This window comes from Eschrichtius robustus, chromosome 3 (genome assembly GCF_028021215.1).
Source record: "Eschrichtius robustus isolate mEscRob2 chromosome 3, mEscRob2.pri, whole genome shotgun sequence".
NCBI classification, from domain to species: Eukaryota; Metazoa; Chordata; class Mammalia; order Artiodactyla; family Eschrichtiidae; genus Eschrichtius; species Eschrichtius robustus.
The window spans coordinates 25,324,634-25,344,744 of NC_090826.1; the positions used below are offsets into that span (position 1 = coordinate 25,324,634).

General features: G+C 57.0%; 1 protein-coding gene across 4 annotated transcripts in view; it reads right to left on the minus strand.

The window, feature by feature from the left end:
* Nucleotides 1–2,354: 2,354 nt before the first annotated feature.
* Nucleotides 2,355–20,111, minus strand: part of COL16A1 (collagen type XVI alpha 1 chain) — a 51,042-nt gene continuing 33,285 nt past the window's right edge. For all 4 annotated transcript variants that reach the window (XM_068539369.1, XM_068539367.1, XM_068539368.1 and 1 more), the window contains 22 exons: nt 19,013–19,066; nt 18,432–18,485; nt 17,816–17,869; nt 16,290–16,334; nt 16,126–16,179; nt 15,799–15,834; nt 15,381–15,443; nt 12,861–12,932; nt 12,588–12,641; nt 11,881–11,925; nt 11,630–11,674; nt 11,259–11,312; nt 10,791–10,844; nt 8,703–8,753; nt 8,256–8,345; nt 6,717–6,752; nt 6,096–6,140; nt 5,032–5,220; nt 4,602–4,668; nt 3,682–3,858; nt 3,424–3,501; nt 2,355–2,695 (listed from right to left, as the gene is read on the minus strand). In XM_068539369.1, the coding sequence (XP_068395470.1) occupies nt 2,493–2,695; nt 3,424–3,501; nt 3,682–3,858; nt 4,602–4,668; nt 5,032–5,220; nt 6,096–6,140; nt 6,717–6,752; nt 8,256–8,345; nt 8,703–8,753; nt 10,791–10,844; nt 11,259–11,312; nt 11,630–11,674; nt 11,881–11,925; nt 12,588–12,641; nt 12,861–12,932; nt 15,381–15,443; nt 15,799–15,834; nt 16,126–16,179; nt 16,290–16,334; nt 17,816–17,869; nt 18,432–18,485; nt 19,013–19,066 (1,620 nt within the window). In that variant the 3' untranslated portion in view covers nt 2,355–2,492. The remainder of the gene's footprint in view (nt 2,696–3,423; nt 3,502–3,681; nt 3,859–4,601; nt 4,669–5,031; nt 5,221–6,095; nt 6,141–6,716; nt 6,753–8,255; nt 8,346–8,702; nt 8,754–10,790; nt 10,845–11,258; nt 11,313–11,629; nt 11,675–11,880; nt 11,926–12,587; nt 12,642–12,860; nt 12,933–15,380; nt 15,444–15,798; nt 15,835–16,125; nt 16,180–16,289; nt 16,335–17,815; nt 17,870–18,431; nt 18,486–19,012; nt 19,067–20,111) is intronic.

Sequence of the window (20,111 nt, forward strand, 5' to 3'; positions counted from 1 at the left end):
CTTGACGTGTGCTGTTCCCTCTGCCTACATGGATCTCTGTCTAGACAAGGTTAGGTCTCTCAGCTCTGTACTCCCCTGGCGCCTGGTACTGCCCCATCATCCCACGTTATTGTAACTGCTTGTTTAACTCTCTGCTCTCCCCCTAGACACCGTGGAGGGGGGGATCCTATCTGTCTAGTTTGCCTCTGAATCCCCAGAGCCTGGTACAGTTCCGAGCACAAAGTAGAAGGATGAAATGGACTCGTCAAGTTAGATATTGCCAATCTGAATGATCTGTGTGTTGCCTTCAAAGCCTGGAATAAATACACTAAGAAATGAAGACAGGTGGGAAAGTGAGAGAGCTGCCTGAAAGGAGGGGAAGGGGTGCACCCCTCCTCCCTTTCTCTAAAAGCTTACCCAGCTCCTGAACTTACCAGCAAAATCCATGGATTTTTTTTTTTTTTTTTTTTTTGCTGACCACGGTAACAGAGACTATAAAATTCAGCTTTCCATCTGGTTCTTCATGGTCCAAGAGAATACAGCAATTTCAAACTCCAGGGAGACCAACACTCAAATCATGAAAGCTTAAACCTAGCCTGTCTCAGAACCCCCTAAGAGTAGTATGAATTTGACTCAAGAAGAAAAGTGAAGAAAACATCATTTACTCTGTAAGGATCGGTTCCCTGGTGGTCCTCAGAGGGCTTGAGTTTGATGTTTCCTCATAGCGATTTTCCCCCTCTGGCCTTCAAAGCCAACCTGCTCAATTCAACAGCTGGTCCTTGCTTCCCTTTCTTTCTACTCACACCAACGTGCTCCTTATCATGAGGCCCATCATCGGTCAGTGCTTCACAGACTGGGTGGAAAGGAAGCTGGCCTTCCAATGGGAGCACTTTAACATCTGTCCTCATCCGCTGTCCAAAACTGGCTGCTACTTCAATGCAAAGAGGATGAGTTTGCTTTTTAATGTTTTATGTTAGAATCAGGGTTAACTGAGAATTGCTGGTGAGAGATAAAATAAGAATTGGCTCCTCCTTTATCTAGAAACATCATGTGAGGCACTTGGCATACTCAGGAGTCTGCCTGATTGCATTTCCCTGGCCATCGGCACACCTCTGCTCCTGGCAGGAAGAAAAACAGGGCAAAGGTTCTGAAAAGCTCTCGGTATTTGGGGCTCAATGGGAGAAGGGAATTTTCAAAACTGTGCTGGAAACGCCAGCTCAGGAGAGATTTTACGGCCAGTTTGAAGGCTTCAGGCAGTTTGGATAAGCATCTGGACTCTGGGTATATTTCTCAGCCTGCTCTGTGATCCCTTTGAAGTTTATCCAACTTGAATAAACCTTCCAGAAAGCTGGGGCCAGTAAAAAGGCTTTCTTTGGAAGTCCCTCTGGATGTGCCCTGTTGATTTCTCACAGAGCAACCAGCCCATCAGGACAAGAGATCTGAAAAGCGGAAAAGGAAGAAGCTTGAGATAGAACGTTTCTGTAATATTCAACTTGCTGTCTTTTTTTTTCTCTTCCTAGCCTTTTTACATATGGAGAAGGAGGCAGCAGATAGATCACCAAAGTCCCAGTGGACTTTGAGGACAATGAATTCAGATCTGATCGTGGCTTGCCCATGACCCCTTTGCACTGATGCAATCTGTTTCTGAAGGCCTAGACTGAGAGGTACAGGAAAAGCACCACACGAGCTAGATTAACAAAGAATAACGAAAGATGTCATGCGCCATCCAGGAGAGCTGGTGACAGGGCCATGCACTGGTACAGGCAGGAGTTTCCATGTCATTTCCTGGAGAAGCAGCAGTCCCTCGTTGCCTGGGCCAGGGGCTGCGGCCTATTGTTCCTCCTGTTTGCACAGGCTTTCTAATCATGGAATTACTGGAGCCGCAAGAAGAGACCGTGCATGCTTGGAGGTGCCGCCAGGCAGATGAATGCACCTCAGCAGCAAGTGGCAGTTCCCAAGGGGCACCTGGATTGGCTTTGGGTCACACCCAAGAAGAGATGGGTGGGGTACCAAACACTGGTTTCTTTAGGGAAGCAAATAGGGAGGGGCCTTTATGAGCTGCAAGCAGGGTCTTCAAACCCGCCTTTGGCTCACCCATGGGAAGAGGCTGAGTGATGCCCCGTCTCTGACTTGGAGAAGTGTGCCATGAAGGATAGGACACAAGGTCCAGAGGCCCAAAGGTTGACTCAGAAGTATCTGGAGAGGAGAGCTGAGCTGGGGGCCCCCTATATAGCAGCATCCCACAGCTTGACTGGTTGACCACAGACGATGAAGGAAATGCCCTCTTTTGACCCTGGGACCAAGTGACAAGAGGAGGATGACAGGGAGATGCAGCTGCAGCCCCAGAGAAACCCCACTGGAAGTGAGATTGCAGATAGTTTTGTTTCTTTGTTTATTGATAAAAAAATATTAATAGCAATTGAAAACCCAAAACATTCACAACCCATCCAGAATCCTATAAGTTTTAGCCATTTGTTCCCAATGGAGTCCTTCATCTGATGGAAATGGTGATTTCAGCCAAAAGGCCCCTTCATGTTTTTCATGGGTGGGTACTGTTGCTCCATTGGCATGGCCCCAAAGCAGTCAGAGGGGCTACAGTGGCCGGCCTTGCCCGGCGGGCCCATGGAGCCTGGGGGGCCAGGGATGCCAGGAATGCCTTGCTGGCCCATCGGCCCAGTTGCACCCATCTTGCCGTATCCTGGAGGACCTTGAGGACCTAGGGAGGAAGGAGTCAGAGAAGGAAAATCAGGAAACCCAGACAAGAAAAGAAAAGATAATAGTCATGGTAAATAATACCTTACATTTGATAAATATTTCTCCGGTTACGCCACATTTTCATGAAGACCTGATCTGATCCTTACATTAGTTTAACGATAACAATAATACTACTGGCTAGTTTTATTCAGAGTTTCCACGTGCCAGGCACAAGGCAAGTGCTTTTTCTGCATTATTCATCGAATCTTCACAACAGTTCCATGAGAAAGAAACTATTTTCTCATTTTGGAGACGAGGACACAGGCTCAAAGAGGTCACCCCCCTGGTAAGTGGTGAAGCTACATCTCAGAGCCAGGTTATCAAGCTTTAGTCATTTCTCTCTTAGGCTCGTCAAGGTCACAGAGCCAGTAAGAGGATGAGCAGGACCTGGACTTGCATTCCCTGGCCCCACCACATCCAGCTCTCTTCCACTGCGTGGTGCTAGCCCAGGTTAGGACTTGAGGGCAGGCACTGGGTCTTCCACCGCATCTCCAACACCCGCCCCCCTCCCCACGCACACTCACACACACGCCCTCGTAGAGTATCTTACACGCAGTGGCATTACTCTAAATGATGGTTGATAGGCCTGTGGTTACTTCAGGTTCTACACAACTATGTTATAGAAGGAACATAAAGAAAGGCGATCTCAACTGCTCCAGATTCATGGTCTCAAAGGCTGGCTTCTCCTACCTGGGGGGCCGGGGAGACCAACTTCTCCTGCAATGCCAACACCAATGTCTCCCTTTTCACCTTTGGTACCAGGCAATCCTGGAACAAAAGAAATAAAATAAGAGGCCCCATCCCTGAGTAGAACAATGACACACCCAGTAGGACTATTTGAAACACACGTATACACGCAAATGCCATATTCACAACAGACCTCATGCAATGCTCGTGTTTGCCCCCAAGAGCTAGGTATGCACCTCAATAACCAGACGGCAGACCTACCTCTCAACCCGGGCAAGCCCTGCCGACCTTCTCTGCCAATCTGACCAGGGAGCCCAGGTGATCCCGGGGCACCTGGCCGGCCCGGGGGACCGTCCTTCCCTGGGGGCCCTGGTCGTCCCGGAGCTGCTGCCATCTCCATGGGAAACTGCATCCTGGAGGTGTAGTAAGCCATCCTCTCTGTAAGAAAGGACGGGGACAGGTCACAGGGCGCCCCCAGGGACTCAGAACGACTGCAGATGCTACAGACAGGCCCCCAGCATGGAATCCAAGACAGCCTTTCTTCAGAGGGATGTCAGAGCAAGGAACGTGTGGGTGGATCTCTTAAGTGGTCTCCTGTGCCCTAGCCCCACCTTGCTCTCCTCCGTGAGCTTCCTGAAGCAGAGATCTGATTACAGCATCTCTCTTCTCCAGTGGCCTTCCTGAGTTCACCACTGGCTTCAGAATAAAGTTCAGACTCCTTGCTTGGCATTCAAGGTCTGCTTCCCAAGCAAGATGTCTAGCCCCTTCTGGAAAGGTCCATGTTTTCCCCAGTCCCTAGCCTGTCAATTTTGGACAAACAAATGAACAGGAAAAAAAGCTTAAAATGAAACCACAGCAGCCTTCTTAGAGCTGCTGCTTGCCCCTTTATTTAGAGCTCACTCTATGCGACTCATTTGATATCAATTTTCTCGGCTGTCTCCTCTGCTCCAGTGGGGGCTTGGGGAGGGCAGAAGGGAATCATTCTGTCTCTGAACTGAGCAGGTGACAGGAAAGGCTGAAGCCTAATTGAGCATATGCCTATAAGTGGGAGAGCAAGGTAAGTAGGGGTGGGGGTGGGGAGGAGGATATTGAGCTTTAAGGAAAAGGAGGCCGGGGCGGGGTGGAGAAGCAGCTGGGAAGGGCGAGCAGCGCCCACTGCCACCCAGCCGGCTGCCAATTACCATCAAACATTTTAATGATCTCTTGTCTGATGAACCTCTTGATTTCATCATAATTCACCATGTCTCCCTGAGGAAAGAGAAGAAACCTGCCTCAATTATACTTCCAAGCCTGGGGCTCATCTCCCCTGGGGATGGACTTCATGGAAGTAAAGGATGGGAAGGGAGGCAAGGGTCCCAGGAGCCTCCTACAGATACTTAACCCACTGTCCTAACCCCCTAAAGTGGTACAAAACATTTCACAAGTCAGTGCATTTTTCTGGGGAAAGGGTCCCCAATCCCCTCAACTCGCCCACACAGTTAAGAACCACCCATAAGGGGCTCATGCTCTTTCCTGTAGAGTGTCAGCAAGAGCTTCTAAAATGGTCCACGCTCTACCCCGCATGCCTGCTCTGTGGGCCAGTGCCCATGGCTGCCAGCCTCCCCGCCTTACCATGGAGCCAGGTACCCCGGGCAGACCAGGGCTCCCTGCAGGTCCCGGAGATCCAGGGTGGCCTCTCTCTCCTGCAGGACCCGGCGGCCCAGAAGGTCCCATGGAGCCACTCTTGCCAGGCCCGCCAGGCATGCCAGCTCTTCCCTTCTCCCCTGCCTGGCCCTTCTGCCCGGAAGGTCCCAGGTCACCCTACAAGGACAGGAAGCACAGTCCAGCATTGCCGAGTACTGTCAAGCCTCCCTCACGATGTCTCAGCAATCTGCTCCTGTCTTCAGCCCCCTACCTGGCCCCCAGCGTCTCCCTCTGGACTGTGGCCACAGGATCTTGACAGGTTGCCCCATGTCGCTGCCCCCAAAGCAGTCCTTCTAAAGGACAGTTTTCATGTTGTTACTCCCTACTTAGAAATTCTGATGGCTCCCAACTGCCCTCAGGATAAAGGTTGAATTCCTTGGCCAGGCATTCAAGGCCATTCATGATGCGGTCCTGACCACATCTTCTCCAGCCTCGTTGCACCTCCAGCCACACCTCACTGGTTATGATTCTGACTCGGCCATGTGTCTTAGTCCTCCCTGCCTGGACTGCCTTCCCCTCCTCTCTCTGCGGTGCACTCCTCCTACTCAGCTGAAATGTCCCTGTTCCCTGTGCAGCCTCCCTGACGCCCCAGGCTGAGCTGATTGCTCCCTCCCTCTGATCCCACGGTGCTACGTCTAATCTTCTTCGGTAAAACCTGCCACGCTCCAGTGTAAGTGTGACTGGACTAAGTGGGCACCTATTGTTCAGGGACCTCTGTTTGCCCAAGGTTAGGACAGAGGGCCTGGCGGGTAAGCAAGGCCAAGTGGATGCTCGCAGAATGAATGAATGAATCAGTCAATCAGGATTGAATGAACCTTGGAACAGCCCCACGAGAGAAGTTGTCAGAGACGAGGTTGCTCCAAGTTCTGCGCACTTTCTTCCCTGCCCACTGGCCTTCCTGTGTCTCCCCTCCATGGCTAAAGTCAGAGCTTAGAGTTGGGCTTAATCAACTCATGAGCTTCTCCTCTCAAACCCGGCCAGTGCCCACTCACCTTTGGACCAGGGGGTCCGTAGATTCCCTGTTTTCCAGGGGGTCCCTAGAAGAAAGCAAAAGTCAGGGATCAAGTCTGGGCAGCGTCTCCAAGCTGTCCAGGAAAGACAGGTGCCGTGAAAGGACCTCCCACAGTGTTAGGTCCCCAGGCCGTGTCCACTGGGCTCTGTGTGAGAAAGGATGCCAACCTCCCTGCCAGCAAGAGCGGGGACATCTGGAAGGGAGACTCATGTTCCTGGGGTGTGGCCGTGTATGATCGTGTTGGTTGGGTTTCTTGTCACAGACAAAAAGAGGTGAGAAATCAGAATGAAAGGTAGGGCCTGGCTAGAGCTGGTGCCCAAGAAATGTTTATTTGGAGTATTATTATTATTATTGGCTCTTTTTGACCAAGTATATGGTAAAAAAGAAAAAGGGTGAAAAACAAGGCTCACTCTCATCCTTCTCCCCTAGTCCCCAATCCCTCTCCCCAGAAGAACAAGGGCCCCGGTTTCCTGTATATCTGTCCAGAGATAGTCTGTGCATACAGGGAGCATTTACTGAATGAATGAAGAGGGGTCAGGGCAAAGCTAAGAGCAAGAAGAAGCATCCCCAAGAGAAAAGGAGAAGCCCAGCACAACGGTACCTCTTTGCCAGCTGCACCATCTGCACCAGGTTCACCCTGGGGAGTAGAGAGCAATGGAGCTGTGGTGAGTGCCAACCCAGCTTGGCATTTCATGCCTCACTTCGCCCACCAGGCATGGCCAGCCCCAGTTCCACCAAGGAGTCACGATCCTCCCCACCTCCCCCCAACACTCTAGGCACAGGCTGTGGAAACTCAGACCCCACCCCACCCTCCAGCCTGCTCCCGGCCGCCCCACTGACTGAGCTCTATGGGGGAAGAAGAGCAGACTGCGCCTGCCCTGCTCTTTGCTTGAGATCCTGGCGTCTCGCACATTCCCTGGCTCTGAGTGTATGTTCAATGTTTGCTGAATGAAGATGTGAACTCTGAATCTCTGGCCTTGATGAGGTCCCAGAGATCGGCCAGGGCAGCCTCAGTGTCCGCTCCCTCCCCAAAACAGGAGAGGCTGCCTCCAGGGCCCTGCCCATTTCTAGTGGGATGCTGGGGAAGAGGAATCTGTGATTGCAAGGCAACTGGCAGATTCATCCCGGGACCCTGGAGGCTCCTGAGCCTGTAGGCAGGAGGGATGGAGGGTTGGCGGGACCTCCCTGCCCGGGGTCCGCAGCAGGAATCAGATGAGTGGGAGGCAAGGCTCGGCCCTCTTGGCAGATGGGCCGACCGATTACTCCTGCATGGGCTAGAGTCATCCGCCCCCCATTCCAGGGCACCAGCCCCAGGGGCATTGCTACTGCTCCCCAGAAGGAAGTCTGCTTGGGTGGAAAACACCCTGACCTGGGGGCTAGGAGACCTGGGTCCCTGCCTCAGTCCCCGGGGAGATTTTTCATCCCTGAGACTGGCAGTCAGTTCCACCTGATGTGGCCACCCGTCTGGAACCTTTGAAAGAGAAAGTGTCGCAGAGTGGCTCCGGACACAAGTTCTGGGGTCAGGCAGCCTCTTCCACTCACTAGCTGTGTGACTCTGGACAACCTACTTAACCTTGCTGAGCCCTGGTTTCCTCATCTGTAAAATGGGGACAATCAGACCTACTAAATAGGGTTGCGGTACAGATTAAATGACAAAATGTCAAGCACGTAGGTCACCATTCAGCACATTGTCAGTGACCAATATATCACAGCTCTTAGTATAAACTCTAGCTGAAACTAAGGAGCGGTTTCTGAGCTGTTGCAAGAGCTCCAGCAGTAGCGCAGCGTTTCTGGTGCCTGACATTTACAGGTTTTCTGTGGTTACCAACAAGCTCCCCTGGGGAGGGGGGCAGGGGTGGAACAGGGGCCAGTCTCCCCTGTCCGACACCTAGTGGGGGGATCTGTACAGCGGTGCATGGCGGGAAGCAGCGGTCGGCTGTGTGGTCGGCCCAGTGCTGGCCTGTACAGCTTGTCCTTTTTTCCAAATAGGACATGACCCTCAGGCACAATCTCCGAGCTGCCATCGTCCGTGCTAAATGCCTCTCCTTCCCTGGAGACCCCGGAAGTGCAGGGCTGCGCGCAACTGACAAAGCCCACTGGCCCTTTCCCCCGGGCTGTGCCGCAAGATGTAGGGTCTTACCGGGGGGCCAGGGTGTCCAGGGGGACCAGGCTGGCCCGGAAGACCTGAAAGGCCCCTTTCTCCAGTGGATCCTCGGTCTCCTTTCGGGCCCTAGGGAAAAAGACAGGGATGGTGAGAGGGAAGAGTGAACCCCACGCAGCCAGAGGCAGACACTGTGCGCCAGGGACCATGGCCCCCACCCTAAGGCCGCACACGGGGAGGTGGCGCTGCCCGAACTTGGGGAAGGGCCCTGGGATGGCCTCCAGGCTTCTCCAAAGGTCTTCATGACAGGCCAGTGAGGGAGATGTCTGGACGCAGGAGAGGCCGATGCCAGGGAAGGAGGGGGGCTGGGGACATGCTGCTCTCCAGCCCTCACCCCCCACCCCACGCGGCTCCCTTTGCGAGGAGCCTGCAGCAGAGCAGGGCCAAACTCCGGGGAGGGAGGGACAAGGGGAGCACGCCACTCACCACTGCAGAGATCCCAGCTGGGCCTGGCTGGCCTGGAGACCCCGGGGGCCCCTAAAGAGAGCCAAGTCAGTGGGATGGAAAGAGGCTCCAGTAATAAGGCCCCGGAGGCAGCGAAGGACCAACAGCAAGAACACGTCCTAACCTTGTTATGACTGCTCCATTCTCTTCCCCGAACCCTCCTTCCTTCTGCTCTTGCATTTGACCCGTGCCAGAGCTGAGGCCTGGGGGGCCCTGAACACACAAGACCCTCATGCCTGCCGCAGGCCGAGTGGTACCTCTGGGGCCTGCACGGAGGGGATGATCTGGGAGCCAGAGCCAAGTGCAGAGGGCGTAAAGTACATGGTACGTGGGCCTGGGTGTCTTCTGAGTTCCCCCCCCACCCCCTGCCGCCTTCCTTCTGTTCTCTGGGAAGAGCAGAGACCAGGAGCTTTCCTCTGCGCAGCAGGGGTGAGGGGCAAGGGCTCAGCACCAACTCCAACGTCCTCGCAGAGAAGCCCCAAGCTCCCTGGTCTCCTGCCGCTCACCTACCGCTGGAGGGCCATGAGCCTGAAACACGCAGGAGGGCTCCGGCCTGCCCCATCTCTCCACATCCTGCCCCTGAGGCTCAGCTCAAATGTCACCGCCCTGGTGGTCAGAGCTACACTTTCTCTGAACCCCAGGGCACCCAGGTCTCTCTCAGAGCACTTCCCTCCATGCTCCCAGATGGAAAGTTCCAGAGGCACAGGCTCTGTTCTACTCATCTCAAGCCTCCTAAGGCAGGAATGTCCAGCACTGGGACTGGCACACAGCAGGGGGCTGGGCTGGATGGACAGAGGTGGGAAGAGGAACCCTGCACAGCCCCAACCCCCCAGGGGGTCTCCGATGTGGACACAATTCAGAGTGTGTGATTCCTTCTTTCATCTGTAACATGGAGGGGACAGGGCTAGACCTGGGGTCCCCAATCCAAGGTCTCTGGACACCTTGAGATCCATAAAAATAGTGATGAGGACCCGAGAATTCCTTTTTTGGGGTTCTGCACTATTCTTAACATTTCCAAAAGCCTTCTGGAAAGTGTACAGCCAGCCTCAATAGGGCTCTCTGGAATCCCACCCAGCTCGGCATGGTCACACTGATCAAAGGCGCCCACTGGCAGTCATCTGTGTTGCAGATGAGTGAAGTAGACGGGAAAGCCATTATTGCTTAATAAACATCCTCTGCAAGTCACCCTTTCTCAGTAAATACACCACCCACTCACCCAGCTGCCCAAGCCGAACAGGAGTCACCCTTGATTCCTCTCCTTCTACCGCCTCCTGCCCCCTCGCCATCCAGGTCATGAGCAAGTCCTCTATCTACCTCCAGACACTTGCGGGATCTGTCCACTGCCACCAGCTCCACCGCCATCATCCCTCCGCTGACACCTCTGCTGTCATTTGCGCGCCCTCCCCCTCCTGCCCATGCCCCCGAGGTCCTCCACCATCTGCATCACGTCCTCTCCCAGCTCAGCTTTCCCGTTCCCACTCACACCCTCCTCGGACTCCACTCCCGCCACGCTGACTCTGGGGCTCCCCAAGCCCTCCCTGCCTCAGGCCCTTTGCAGCAGATGCACCCCTGCCGGGATGCTCTTCCACCAGACTGCTCGACATCTGGCTCCGTCTTGTCATTCGGGCCTCTGCTCAAAGGCCACTTCTCCGGTAAAGTCGCCTCCCAGGCCCTCCCTATGACAGCACATCACCGCCTGATCCTTCCGCGTTAATCTGTTTGCTGTGCCTGTGTGGAAGCGCTGGGATCAGGGGACTTGTCTATCTCACTCATCACCGTAGCCCAGGGCTTGGAACAGTGCCTGGTATGGAGCAGGTGCTCAATAATTACTTGCTGAATAACTGAATGATCTTTGTTTGATAAGCAAACTCGAATGTGCCCAGAAAATAAGAAAATGGCGAAAAGCCGGGGAACCGCTGGATGGGTGCGCCCAGAGCCCCTTACTGCTCTACACGGCTGGCACTGCTGCTGCGGTCAGTTCTTTTGGGTCATCACCAGCTTGCCCACCACCACCCAGCCCAACACAGCCTGAACTCTCACAGAGACAGAGAGGAAAACAGATTAACTCACAACGTGTCCAGGGGGGCCGGGTCTTCCCTGGGGTCCCATGGCACCAGGCTCACCCTGCAGGAGGGAGAGAGAGGAAGAAACAACACAGAAACAGACTTACACACACAGACTGTGAGGTAGGAGAACGCTGAGCACAGCAGGTGGAACACCAATGGCCAGAAGAGCTGCGCTGAGCCCGGGCCTCTAGGCCTAAGCCTTCCGGGGACAGGGGACCAGCACTGCCCATGAGTATGGCTGGAGGGGGAAGGTAGAGCCCAGGCCTTTATGGGTTAATGACCCAATAGCCCGTAGGGAGAGAAAACCGGAGGAGGAAGGTCAAGATGTGCAGTGTTGGGCAAAACCTCCCCCAGAAGGCAAGGAGAGGAGGCTGCCACTTCGCCAGCGAAGGGGGAGGCAGTGGCTGCGTCCTGGACTCAGCAGAACCCAAGGGCTGTCTAAAGGCAGCACGCATAGACCCCAGGCCCTTACCTCTGCTCCGGGGCGGCCACTGCTGCCCGGGGGACCAGGCTTTCCACAGTCACCCTGCAGGAGAGAGGGGCAACTGAGGCTCACCAGACCTCCATTTGGCTCCCACACCCCAAGCTGACCCCACATCAGAGGAGTCCTGCCACATGCCCCGGCTTTGGCCAGGGGCCCTCTGATGCCCTCGGGCTGGCAGATGGCAAAGCCCCAACCCAGTCGGCCAGGCACCGGTGGCCTCAGAAGGCCTGGATGCTGGGATGGCATCTTAGCCAAGGGTCAGGTGGCACTCCACTCCGGCTAGACTGCCACATCTGCCCGGGGTCAGACCTTGAGAAAAGCCGAGAAAACCCAGTTGGCAGAAGTCACCAGGCCCTTACCTTCAGTCCTGGGAGGCCGGGATGGCCCGGTTTTCCCTTGAAGCCCTGGAAGAAAAAGCAGGAGCTGCCACGTCCCTCACCTCATGCAGAGGCCACTTCCCACTCCTCTTTCCTCAGGTTAAACAAGTCAAATCCATCCAAAGTCATAACATGTCCACAGGGGATGTGGATTTGAGCTGCCCCACCCATCAGGGCACCTGCCCAGCTTTGGAACCTCCCAGCTCCCCGCTCCTTCCTGCAGCTCAACTTACCGGGGGTCCCATGAGTCCGGGGGGGCCAGCAGGACCAGGGTCCCCCTAGGGAAAGAGACCAGGGGCACTGAGACAAGAGCTTTGTCCAGCTTGTACCCACTCATTCATCAGTCTCCCCCTTTCTCCAGCCCCTCCCCCAGCTCTCCAAGGATGGAGGGATTGTCGCATGGGGCACAGGGAAGATTCCAAGCCAGGCTCAGCCTCTGACTGGCTGTGCATTCCAAGTGAATCCCGGTCCCTTTCTGAACCTCAGTTTTCCTTCTTTTGGGTGCAGAAGGGGGTTGACCTTGATGCTCTGCCCTTTGCCATGGCCCCGTCCTTTTCAGATGCCCCAGAAAAATCAGATCCAAGGAGCCAGGGACACTCAAGTCCTTCCCTGTCTGCAGCCTATTCTTTCTGACACCCAGCCTAGTTTCTTCAGCTGATTGAGTTTCTGGGTATAAATTTACTCCCTTCACTGCCTGCCTTTGGTGAGACCCAGCTCATCCAACCTGGTTAAGGCAACTGGGAGAACAGAGAAACCAGGGGGCTCTGGTGCCATCAGAGAAGTGGGGTGTGGTGAGAGGCAGACCGAGGGAAGGTGGGGCACCTCCTGAAAGAGGTGTGGGGCAGTGGAATTCAATTCCCTTCATCAGGGTTCCCTTGACTTTGGCTCTTGGAGAAGGAAGGAGAAGGAAGGGGGTGCCCTCCTGGGCCCACCATCTCACCCTCACGCCAGGCTTGCCGTCCTTCCCATCCAGACCATCCAGACCGGCAGGGCCCTGGAAATGGGAAAAAGGCATTCCTGCACGCCTGTGCTGGAGCCCTAGGAGGTGGGAGGCCTAACCCAGCCCCTCCACCCTCTTCACCCCCTCCACCCCTCACCCAACTCCCACCCCTAAAACACACACACAGACACACACACACACATGCGTGCATGAGCACACACACATACTCACACACACACACACACCTGTCAGGCTAAGCGCGCACATGCTCACCTGAATCCCGGGAGATCCTGGTGGTCCAGGGGGACCAGGCAGGCCTGATGGACCTCGAATCCCTTCACTGCCCTGGAAATGAGCCCCCCAGCAAGGTCAGCGGGGCCTTGCCCCCCTCCCTCCCCCTGACACACACCGGCAGGACAAGAGACCCCGGCCACGGGGCCCGGTGACTACTGGAAGTCAGGACAGCTGGCTTCGAACCCCAGCTCGGTTCTGGCCTAACTGGCTGTATCCCACACACCCCTCCCCCAAGAAAATCTGTCTTCATCTGCCAAGCATCCGCCTTTCTGCACTGCTCCACGAGGAAGAGACAGAGCCTACTGGGTCCAGCGCCCTCCTCAGGGCTGACCAAGGACTGGCCTGGTGGGTGCTCGGTAATGTGGGCTGAAGTGAGGGCACACATTCAGTTCACGTTGACCCCAGCCAGGTGCCAAGCACTATGTGGCCTCTGGTTCCCCCAGATGGAAAAAGGGTGGGCCCTGCCCTCGAGGAGCTCACGGTCCAGCGAGAGTCACAGGCCCAGGACCATCAAGGGCATTGCGACAGTCCATGTGCCTTGTGTGAGAAAGGGGCCCTGGGAGTTGAGGAGAGGGAGCAGCTCACTCTGGTCGGGGGCAGGGAAAGTGTCACAGGAGAGTTAGCAGGTGCTGGGCTCTGAAGGACGGCTGGGATTTGGGTAGGTTTAGGAGAAAAGGGCATGCCACAGAGGACTTCAGAGAAGGATAAAGATTGGGAGGTGTTCACATGCTTGGTCTAGCTGGGGTGTCTGGGGAGCCCGTGTGATGTGGGGGTGGGGGGCGGAGAGGAGGCTGGAGGAGGGCCCTGAAACCCTGTACTAGATTTTATCAAACAGACCGTTAGTTTTCAAACTGTACTTCTCAGGGCCTGGGGGTTCCTGGAGGAGCCTGGAGGGGCTGGGGGCACAAAGTGGAGGCCAAGGGGGTGGGACTCCAGGACCCCTACCCTTGCCTTAGCCAGAGCAGCTCCACTTGCATCTGTTTTAGAGACTGAGCGTTCATATGAGATTTTGTGTGACAAAAAGCCTTGGGGACTACAAAATAAAGTCTGAAAAACACCACTACGGGCACTGGGGAGCCACTGATGGTTCAAAGCAGGGGAATGATGAGAGCGAACGTGTGAATTCAAATGTTTATCGGAGAAGAGAGGGGGAGGCAGGTAGCTAAGTGGGGAGGCGGCAGCATTTCCCCAGTGGGGAGAAGGTGGCTTCCCTGGGGCAGTGGCTGTGGGGGTCACCAAGGGGAAGGGATCCAGCTAGAGACCCCACGGGGGCGGGGGGGGGGGAAAGGGCTCTGGGTGGCATTGCCATGCCACCAGCTACCAGGAGGGGTCAGCACAGCCCCAGGAAATGGCAGCCCCACAGGGAGTCAGGATGGAGAACCGCTGGCCAGAGGTTTGGGAGTCTCTGCAATGACCGGCCTAAGGAGAGCAAGCAGCACTCGGGCACAGAGGCAGCACGGAAGACTCTGGCAGGGGCCGCCACTCAGGTGCCCCACAGAGAAGGGAAGGGAGGTGGCACCCGCCACTGCCTCAACCATAGCTGATAGGTGCCGGCTCTGGGGTGGGGGGACGCAGCCAGGGGCTTGAGGGTTCTCCTGAGCTGGGAGGGAAGTCTCAGCTCCGTCACTGTCTCCCTGTGCATCCCTGGGATGCCCTCAGCCTCTCTGGGCTTCATTTCCTCACCCGAACAGTGAGAACCTAGACCAAGGTGGCCCTTCTAGAAGTCCTTTCCAGCTTTCAGAGGAAAGAGGCTCCCCAAGAAGCTGCAGATCTCCTGCCCCTCCCTGTGGGCTATGATTCCCCTACCCCAAGCTTAGAAGTCAATTTGGGGCCTCATTACACTGCCCACCTGTCACACCTGGAGAGCCCAGAGGATGGGCTGAGACAAGGATGTCAGCCTCCAGAGCAAGGCATAGCTAGTCCCAAAGTTTATCTAGCCAAACCCAGGGGCGGCCAGTGCGGGGGCCCCCCAGCTGCTGCTCCTTCCCACCCTTGTCACCAGGTCACAGGCCACGCCTGCCCTCTCTGGCCCTTGGGGACACCCTGAGCATGGCTTCCCAGGAGGCCCATTCCCCTTTCCTGCTGTGGTCAGACCCAGAAGGCAAATGCCCAGACCTCCTCCTGCTGAAGGGCCCGGGGTGCCCAGTCTTGGATGTGCTTCCCTCCTTCCCTCAACTCCTCGCCCTCCCCTGGAGGAGCTGCAGCTGGCCGGGGCTGGCCTGTCGCATCTAGTGGCCCACCTCTCACTACACCCCTCTGCCTCCTCCCCACCCACGCTCTCCCATTGGGTGGGAACCTCGGCGGCACAGAGGCCAGTGGGCATCCTGGGCCCAGCTGTCAGCCCTAGGGGCCCACTGGTCTGCCCCGGCCCTGTTGCCCTACAGCAGCTGCTGGGCTCATCCTGGAGGTCTCTTTGCCCACCCTTGATGTAACTGAATTAGTCCTTGAATTTCTGATGGCTCAGAGCTGTGACTGTGGCCAACTTGGGGTCCTGCTCACCTTCTCCGCTTGGGGGCCAGGTGGGCCAGGTGCTCCAGCTTTGCCTGGGAATCCAGGGGGACCCTAAATCAACAAAGAAGCAGGCAGGAATGAAAGCGGGGCTGGAAAGCAGCTCCCCTTCCTTCTTCCTCCTGGGTGTGTTTCACCACTGTTAATGTGATGCGTTTTTGACTTCCCAGAAACACCACCCAGGAGCATTACGTCTGGCTGGGCGGCTGGGCTGGGGCCCACGCAGGAGGCCCTGCTCTCCAGGTCCTGGCTCCTGGAATCAGGCCTGGCCACCCAGGCCATTCCTCTGTTCTTCCCGTGCCTCTTCCCTCCCCTCCCTAGGCGCACCCTCACCCAGCCTGGCCTGGCCAAGCCTGCCCCTCACAGATGGGATCACATCGGACAGAGCTGGCTTTGTGTGTGCACTCACCGGTGGGCCTGGAAAGCCTGGCTGGCCTTGAAATCCCTAGGGGAAGAAAGCAAGGGACAGTTTGCTGTGCCACCCTCTCTCTCCTGCCTGGCTACCCAGGTGGAAAGAATGACAGCGTGAGGCTGCCTCAAGTCACGGGCCTTGTCCTCCACTCTGCCCCAAATGGCCAGCAGGTGAGGCTCTGGGCACGAGGTGAGAGGTTACAACTCAAGGATGGTGGGGGGTGGGAGGCTAGAGCTGGTCACTGCGCCCCCTCCCCCACCCCGCCCCGTACATGAGGGTGACCATCGGGGGAGGACAGCTAGATAGGTCCCTGCCACCACTCACCTGGTCACCTTTCTCACCCAAGTTCCCTTGGGGTCCTCGTTCTCCTCGGGGACCCTGTCACCACAGAGAACAATGCATCTAGAACCCAACCTTCCTGTCCCCAGACCCCAGGGCAGGATCAGGGATCCCCATGTCCACATCTCCCTGTCCCCTTCCCCACTCACTGCTGGGCCTGGGGGACCTGGGAGGCCTTCAGATCCTGGTGGGCCCTGGTGACAAAAAGGAGCAGAATCGGTCACTCTGACTGGGGCAGGCGGGAGACCAGGGGATGGGGCAGGGGACGGGGCACAGAGCAGAGGCAGGGACGTGGTGGGATGCCCCTCTAAGCTGCAGGATTCTTCTCCCTGGTCTGTTCAGGCTTCCCTTCCCTTGCCTGAGCTACTGAACCAGCCTCTTAACTAGTTCTGCCATCTCTTGGTTTGCTCTAATCCAGCCAGCAAGAGGCTGCCATCTCCTCTGCTTCAACACAGCTCTGATTATAATACTCTCTTGCTCCAACATCCTCCATGGCTCCCCTCTGCCAACTGAATGCTGGGTTTTGAGGCATCCTGTGATCTGATACCAACCACCCTTCCCTGCTTCACCTCCCTCTCCTTTTCTTACCTTCTGCCTGGCTTGGCCAGACTGCAGTTCCCTGAACACTATACAATCATACCACTGGGCATTTGCACAACTGTCTCCTCTACCTAGGATGCCCACCATCCCCCACCATTTCTAGGTCTCTCGAAACCTTACCAAATCATTCGATGGCTCGAATCTGTCCCTGAGGTACCCTCACCCGTGGCTTCTCCCTCTGGGATTCGCCAGCACAGACAACCATGTGCTGGTTGTCTGTGCTCCCACACACCCCCGCAGCTCCATTCAGGGCTCAGCTCAAATGCCGCCCCCTCAGAGAGGCCTCCCTGACCCTCTGTCTAATGCTTCCTGTTCATGGCTCCAGCTCCTTACCCAGCTTGATTTTCTCCACCGGTCCTACCTCTCAAAATTTATATGTAGCTGTTTACTCATCTGTTATCTACCTGGCCCACTGGAACGTGAGCTCCCTGAGGACCAAGGGCTCAACTGCCTGTTTTATCCACCAAGGCATCCTCAGAACAGAGCCTGGCACCCAGAAGGCCCACGAGAAAGACTTGTTATTGAATAAATGCACAATGGGGTTTGCTGCATCCCACCGGGGCCTCACCAGCATGTGCGAGGGGGAAGGTAAGACAAAAGACTTGGGAGGTTTGTCACAGACTTGGGTTCGAGTCCAGGCTCGGCCCTAATTCACTAACTAGCTGCAGGACCCTGGGTGAGCCACGTCACTTCGTGAGCCTCGGTGTCCCCATCTGATGACCGCCCCAGCTCCTGTGCTCAGTGTGGGGGCCCTGGCTCTCCGGCCTGTGGGCGTTGCGGGGGGAGGGAGGAGGTCCCCTGCCCGCTGACTCTGGCCCCCTGCCCCCAGGCGGCCCCTCTGCCGGTCTCCACGAAACCTGCCGGGATTCTCCTCCTCGCAGCTTCTGCCCCCGCAGCAACCAGCGGGCAGCGCCGACTGCTTGAGACGCAGCTGGAGCGAGTCAGGGGGCCGGGAGGCCGGGGTCACGTCTCCCGTTCAGGGGCGGTTGGGAAGCTCTCCAGGCGGCGGACAGGGACCGGCCATTTGAAGCCCTTCCTCCCGCCCCCGCGGAGGGAGCTGCCCTCCCGCACTCACCGATTCTCCCTTCTCTCCCGGGGAACCCGCGTAGCCGCGCTCCCCCTTGATGCCCTGACAGGCAGCAAAGAGAGAGGGAATTAGCCCCGTGGTCCGCCTGCCACGGCGCCGATGCGAGGGGTGGAGACTGCAGCAGGCACACAGACTGGCGCTTAGACGCAGAAGGCGCCCCGGACGAGGCTGGGGGGCCAGAGGGGTGGGCTGCTCCCGGAGCGGAGCGGAGCGGAGCGGGGGCGCCTCTGCGGCCTCCCACCGCCACTCAGTGGAACGGGGGTCACGTCCACCTAACAGGCGCCTCCGCTGGATCTCCCCAACTCTCCCCCGCCCCCGGGGAGGCAGACCTCTGTCCTCTCCTAGTCTGGGAGGCTCCGGGTGCTCTGAGAGTCTGGCCCTTGATGTGCAGCGACTGTGGTGGGCCCCCCAACGCGGAGAGGGAGGCCAAGCTCCACCACCAAGGGGGCTTATGGGGTGGGGGCTGCTCTGGACAGACAGCCTGGCAGAGACACCAGCTGAAATGCTCGGAAAGGAGGGAGCCCGCTGAGGATGCCCAAGCCTGGCTGGTCCTGATCACCACCCCACGGCTCGGGTAACCCCAGACCCGGCTCCCCTTACTCACAGGCAGCCCCGGGGGGCCCATGGCACCTGGGTAGCCAGGTTGCCCTGGAGGACCCTGCAAAGAAAGGGAGACATGATGGGCCAGCCCCCCAACATTTCTGTCCCCATCCCTGGCTGTGAGGGCGGCCAAGGCCCGACGGTCTGGAGCTGCCCCTCAGCAGATGCCCCGGTTACAGCCACCCCCTTGGGCCATTTCCCCCAGACCCAGCTCCCCTCGGTTGTGATCACCACCCCAGTCCTGGACGCTGGGAGCTGAGCCAGAGGAGAAGGCCCAGGGCAGGGGATGATGAGGACCCGGGTGGGGGCAGTGGAAGGGGCATGCTGAACGCTGCAGGAAGAGGGAGGGAGAAAGCCCCCAGGGATGGAGGTGTTTGCCCCTTACAGGGAGTCAGGGCACGTGGAGATCAACTTCCTTTGATCCTGAGGGATCCCCCAATACTGAGGGAATCAGGGCTGAGGGGCAAAGAGTTTCAAAAGAAGGAGTCCACCTCCCGTCTTCCACCCAGCAGCCATCCCGGGGGTCCCAACCTCCGTCTCCCCAGGGCTCTTCATCTACCTCCATCCCCTGCTGCCTCCGCTTACCGGTTCCCCCTTCTCTCCTGTCGGGCCCCTGAGGCCTCGCTCTCCTTGAAGACCCTTGGAGAGAAAAATCATGAGAAACTGCAGGGGAGGGCAGTCTCCACGCAGCCCCTGACTCCTCCCTGCAGCCCCCCAGCCCTCTGTCCCCGTTCTAGGCAAAGGTGGGGGGCTGCTGGTGGCCCCCCCTAGTGTCCCCAGAAAAATGACCATAGGGGGTGTGCCCAGAAGGGTAACTATCAGAGGTGTAAATTCCCACGTAAGGGTGCCTCTCAGGAGCATGCCCCCCGAGACAGGTCACCACAGAGATATGCCCGCCCAGTCGGGTGACCCTCAGAAGGTACTTCTCAGGCGGCTGTCATTGGTGTGCCCTACTGTGACCACTGTCTGGGGTGCACCTTTAGGAGGGTGGCACATGTGCTCCCCCTGAGGGGCAGCTGTCCAGAGAGGGGTCCCTAGAGTGATGCTTCCCAGCAAAATGTATCACCCGACTCCCAACACTTACCTCTCCAACCCCCCGCCCCAGCCAAAAACCACATTCTTTTAGGGATGCTGGGGAGGGACATGGGAAGGCTCCCTCCAGAGCAGTCCCTTCACTTTCTAGGTGGGAAGGGATATCCACTTCAATCAAAGCCAGAGCCCCCATCCCTCCTCACTCCTCGCCCTGGCCTTCGTGGATGCACCGCACCATTAAGGGGCCGTGTCTGCCCCTTCTCCCTCGTGCCCTCAAGAAACGGCACCCAAACCTTTCCACAACACAAGACAGATGGCTAGACGGACAGATGGCCCCTTCACCCAAGCAAGCAGAAACAGACAAGGTCCGGCCAGGATGAGGACGTGGGGACAGATGGAGCTGTGACAAGGAGAGGCCTTGCTCCCTGAGCCTCCATCACCAGGCCTGGGAGGAGAGGAGCTAGGCCCCAGGGACACGAAATCTGACAAACAGGAGGTTAGTTTCCATGACCCAGGAGGGAGCAACAGTGGGGATGAGGATGACTCAAACATACTTGTGACGATGACGAAGGCAGAGCAATTAACGACACCTGGCAGAAGGAGGCGGCCAAGACACTGGTCACAGAGGGGCAGGGCCCCACGACACCCAGAA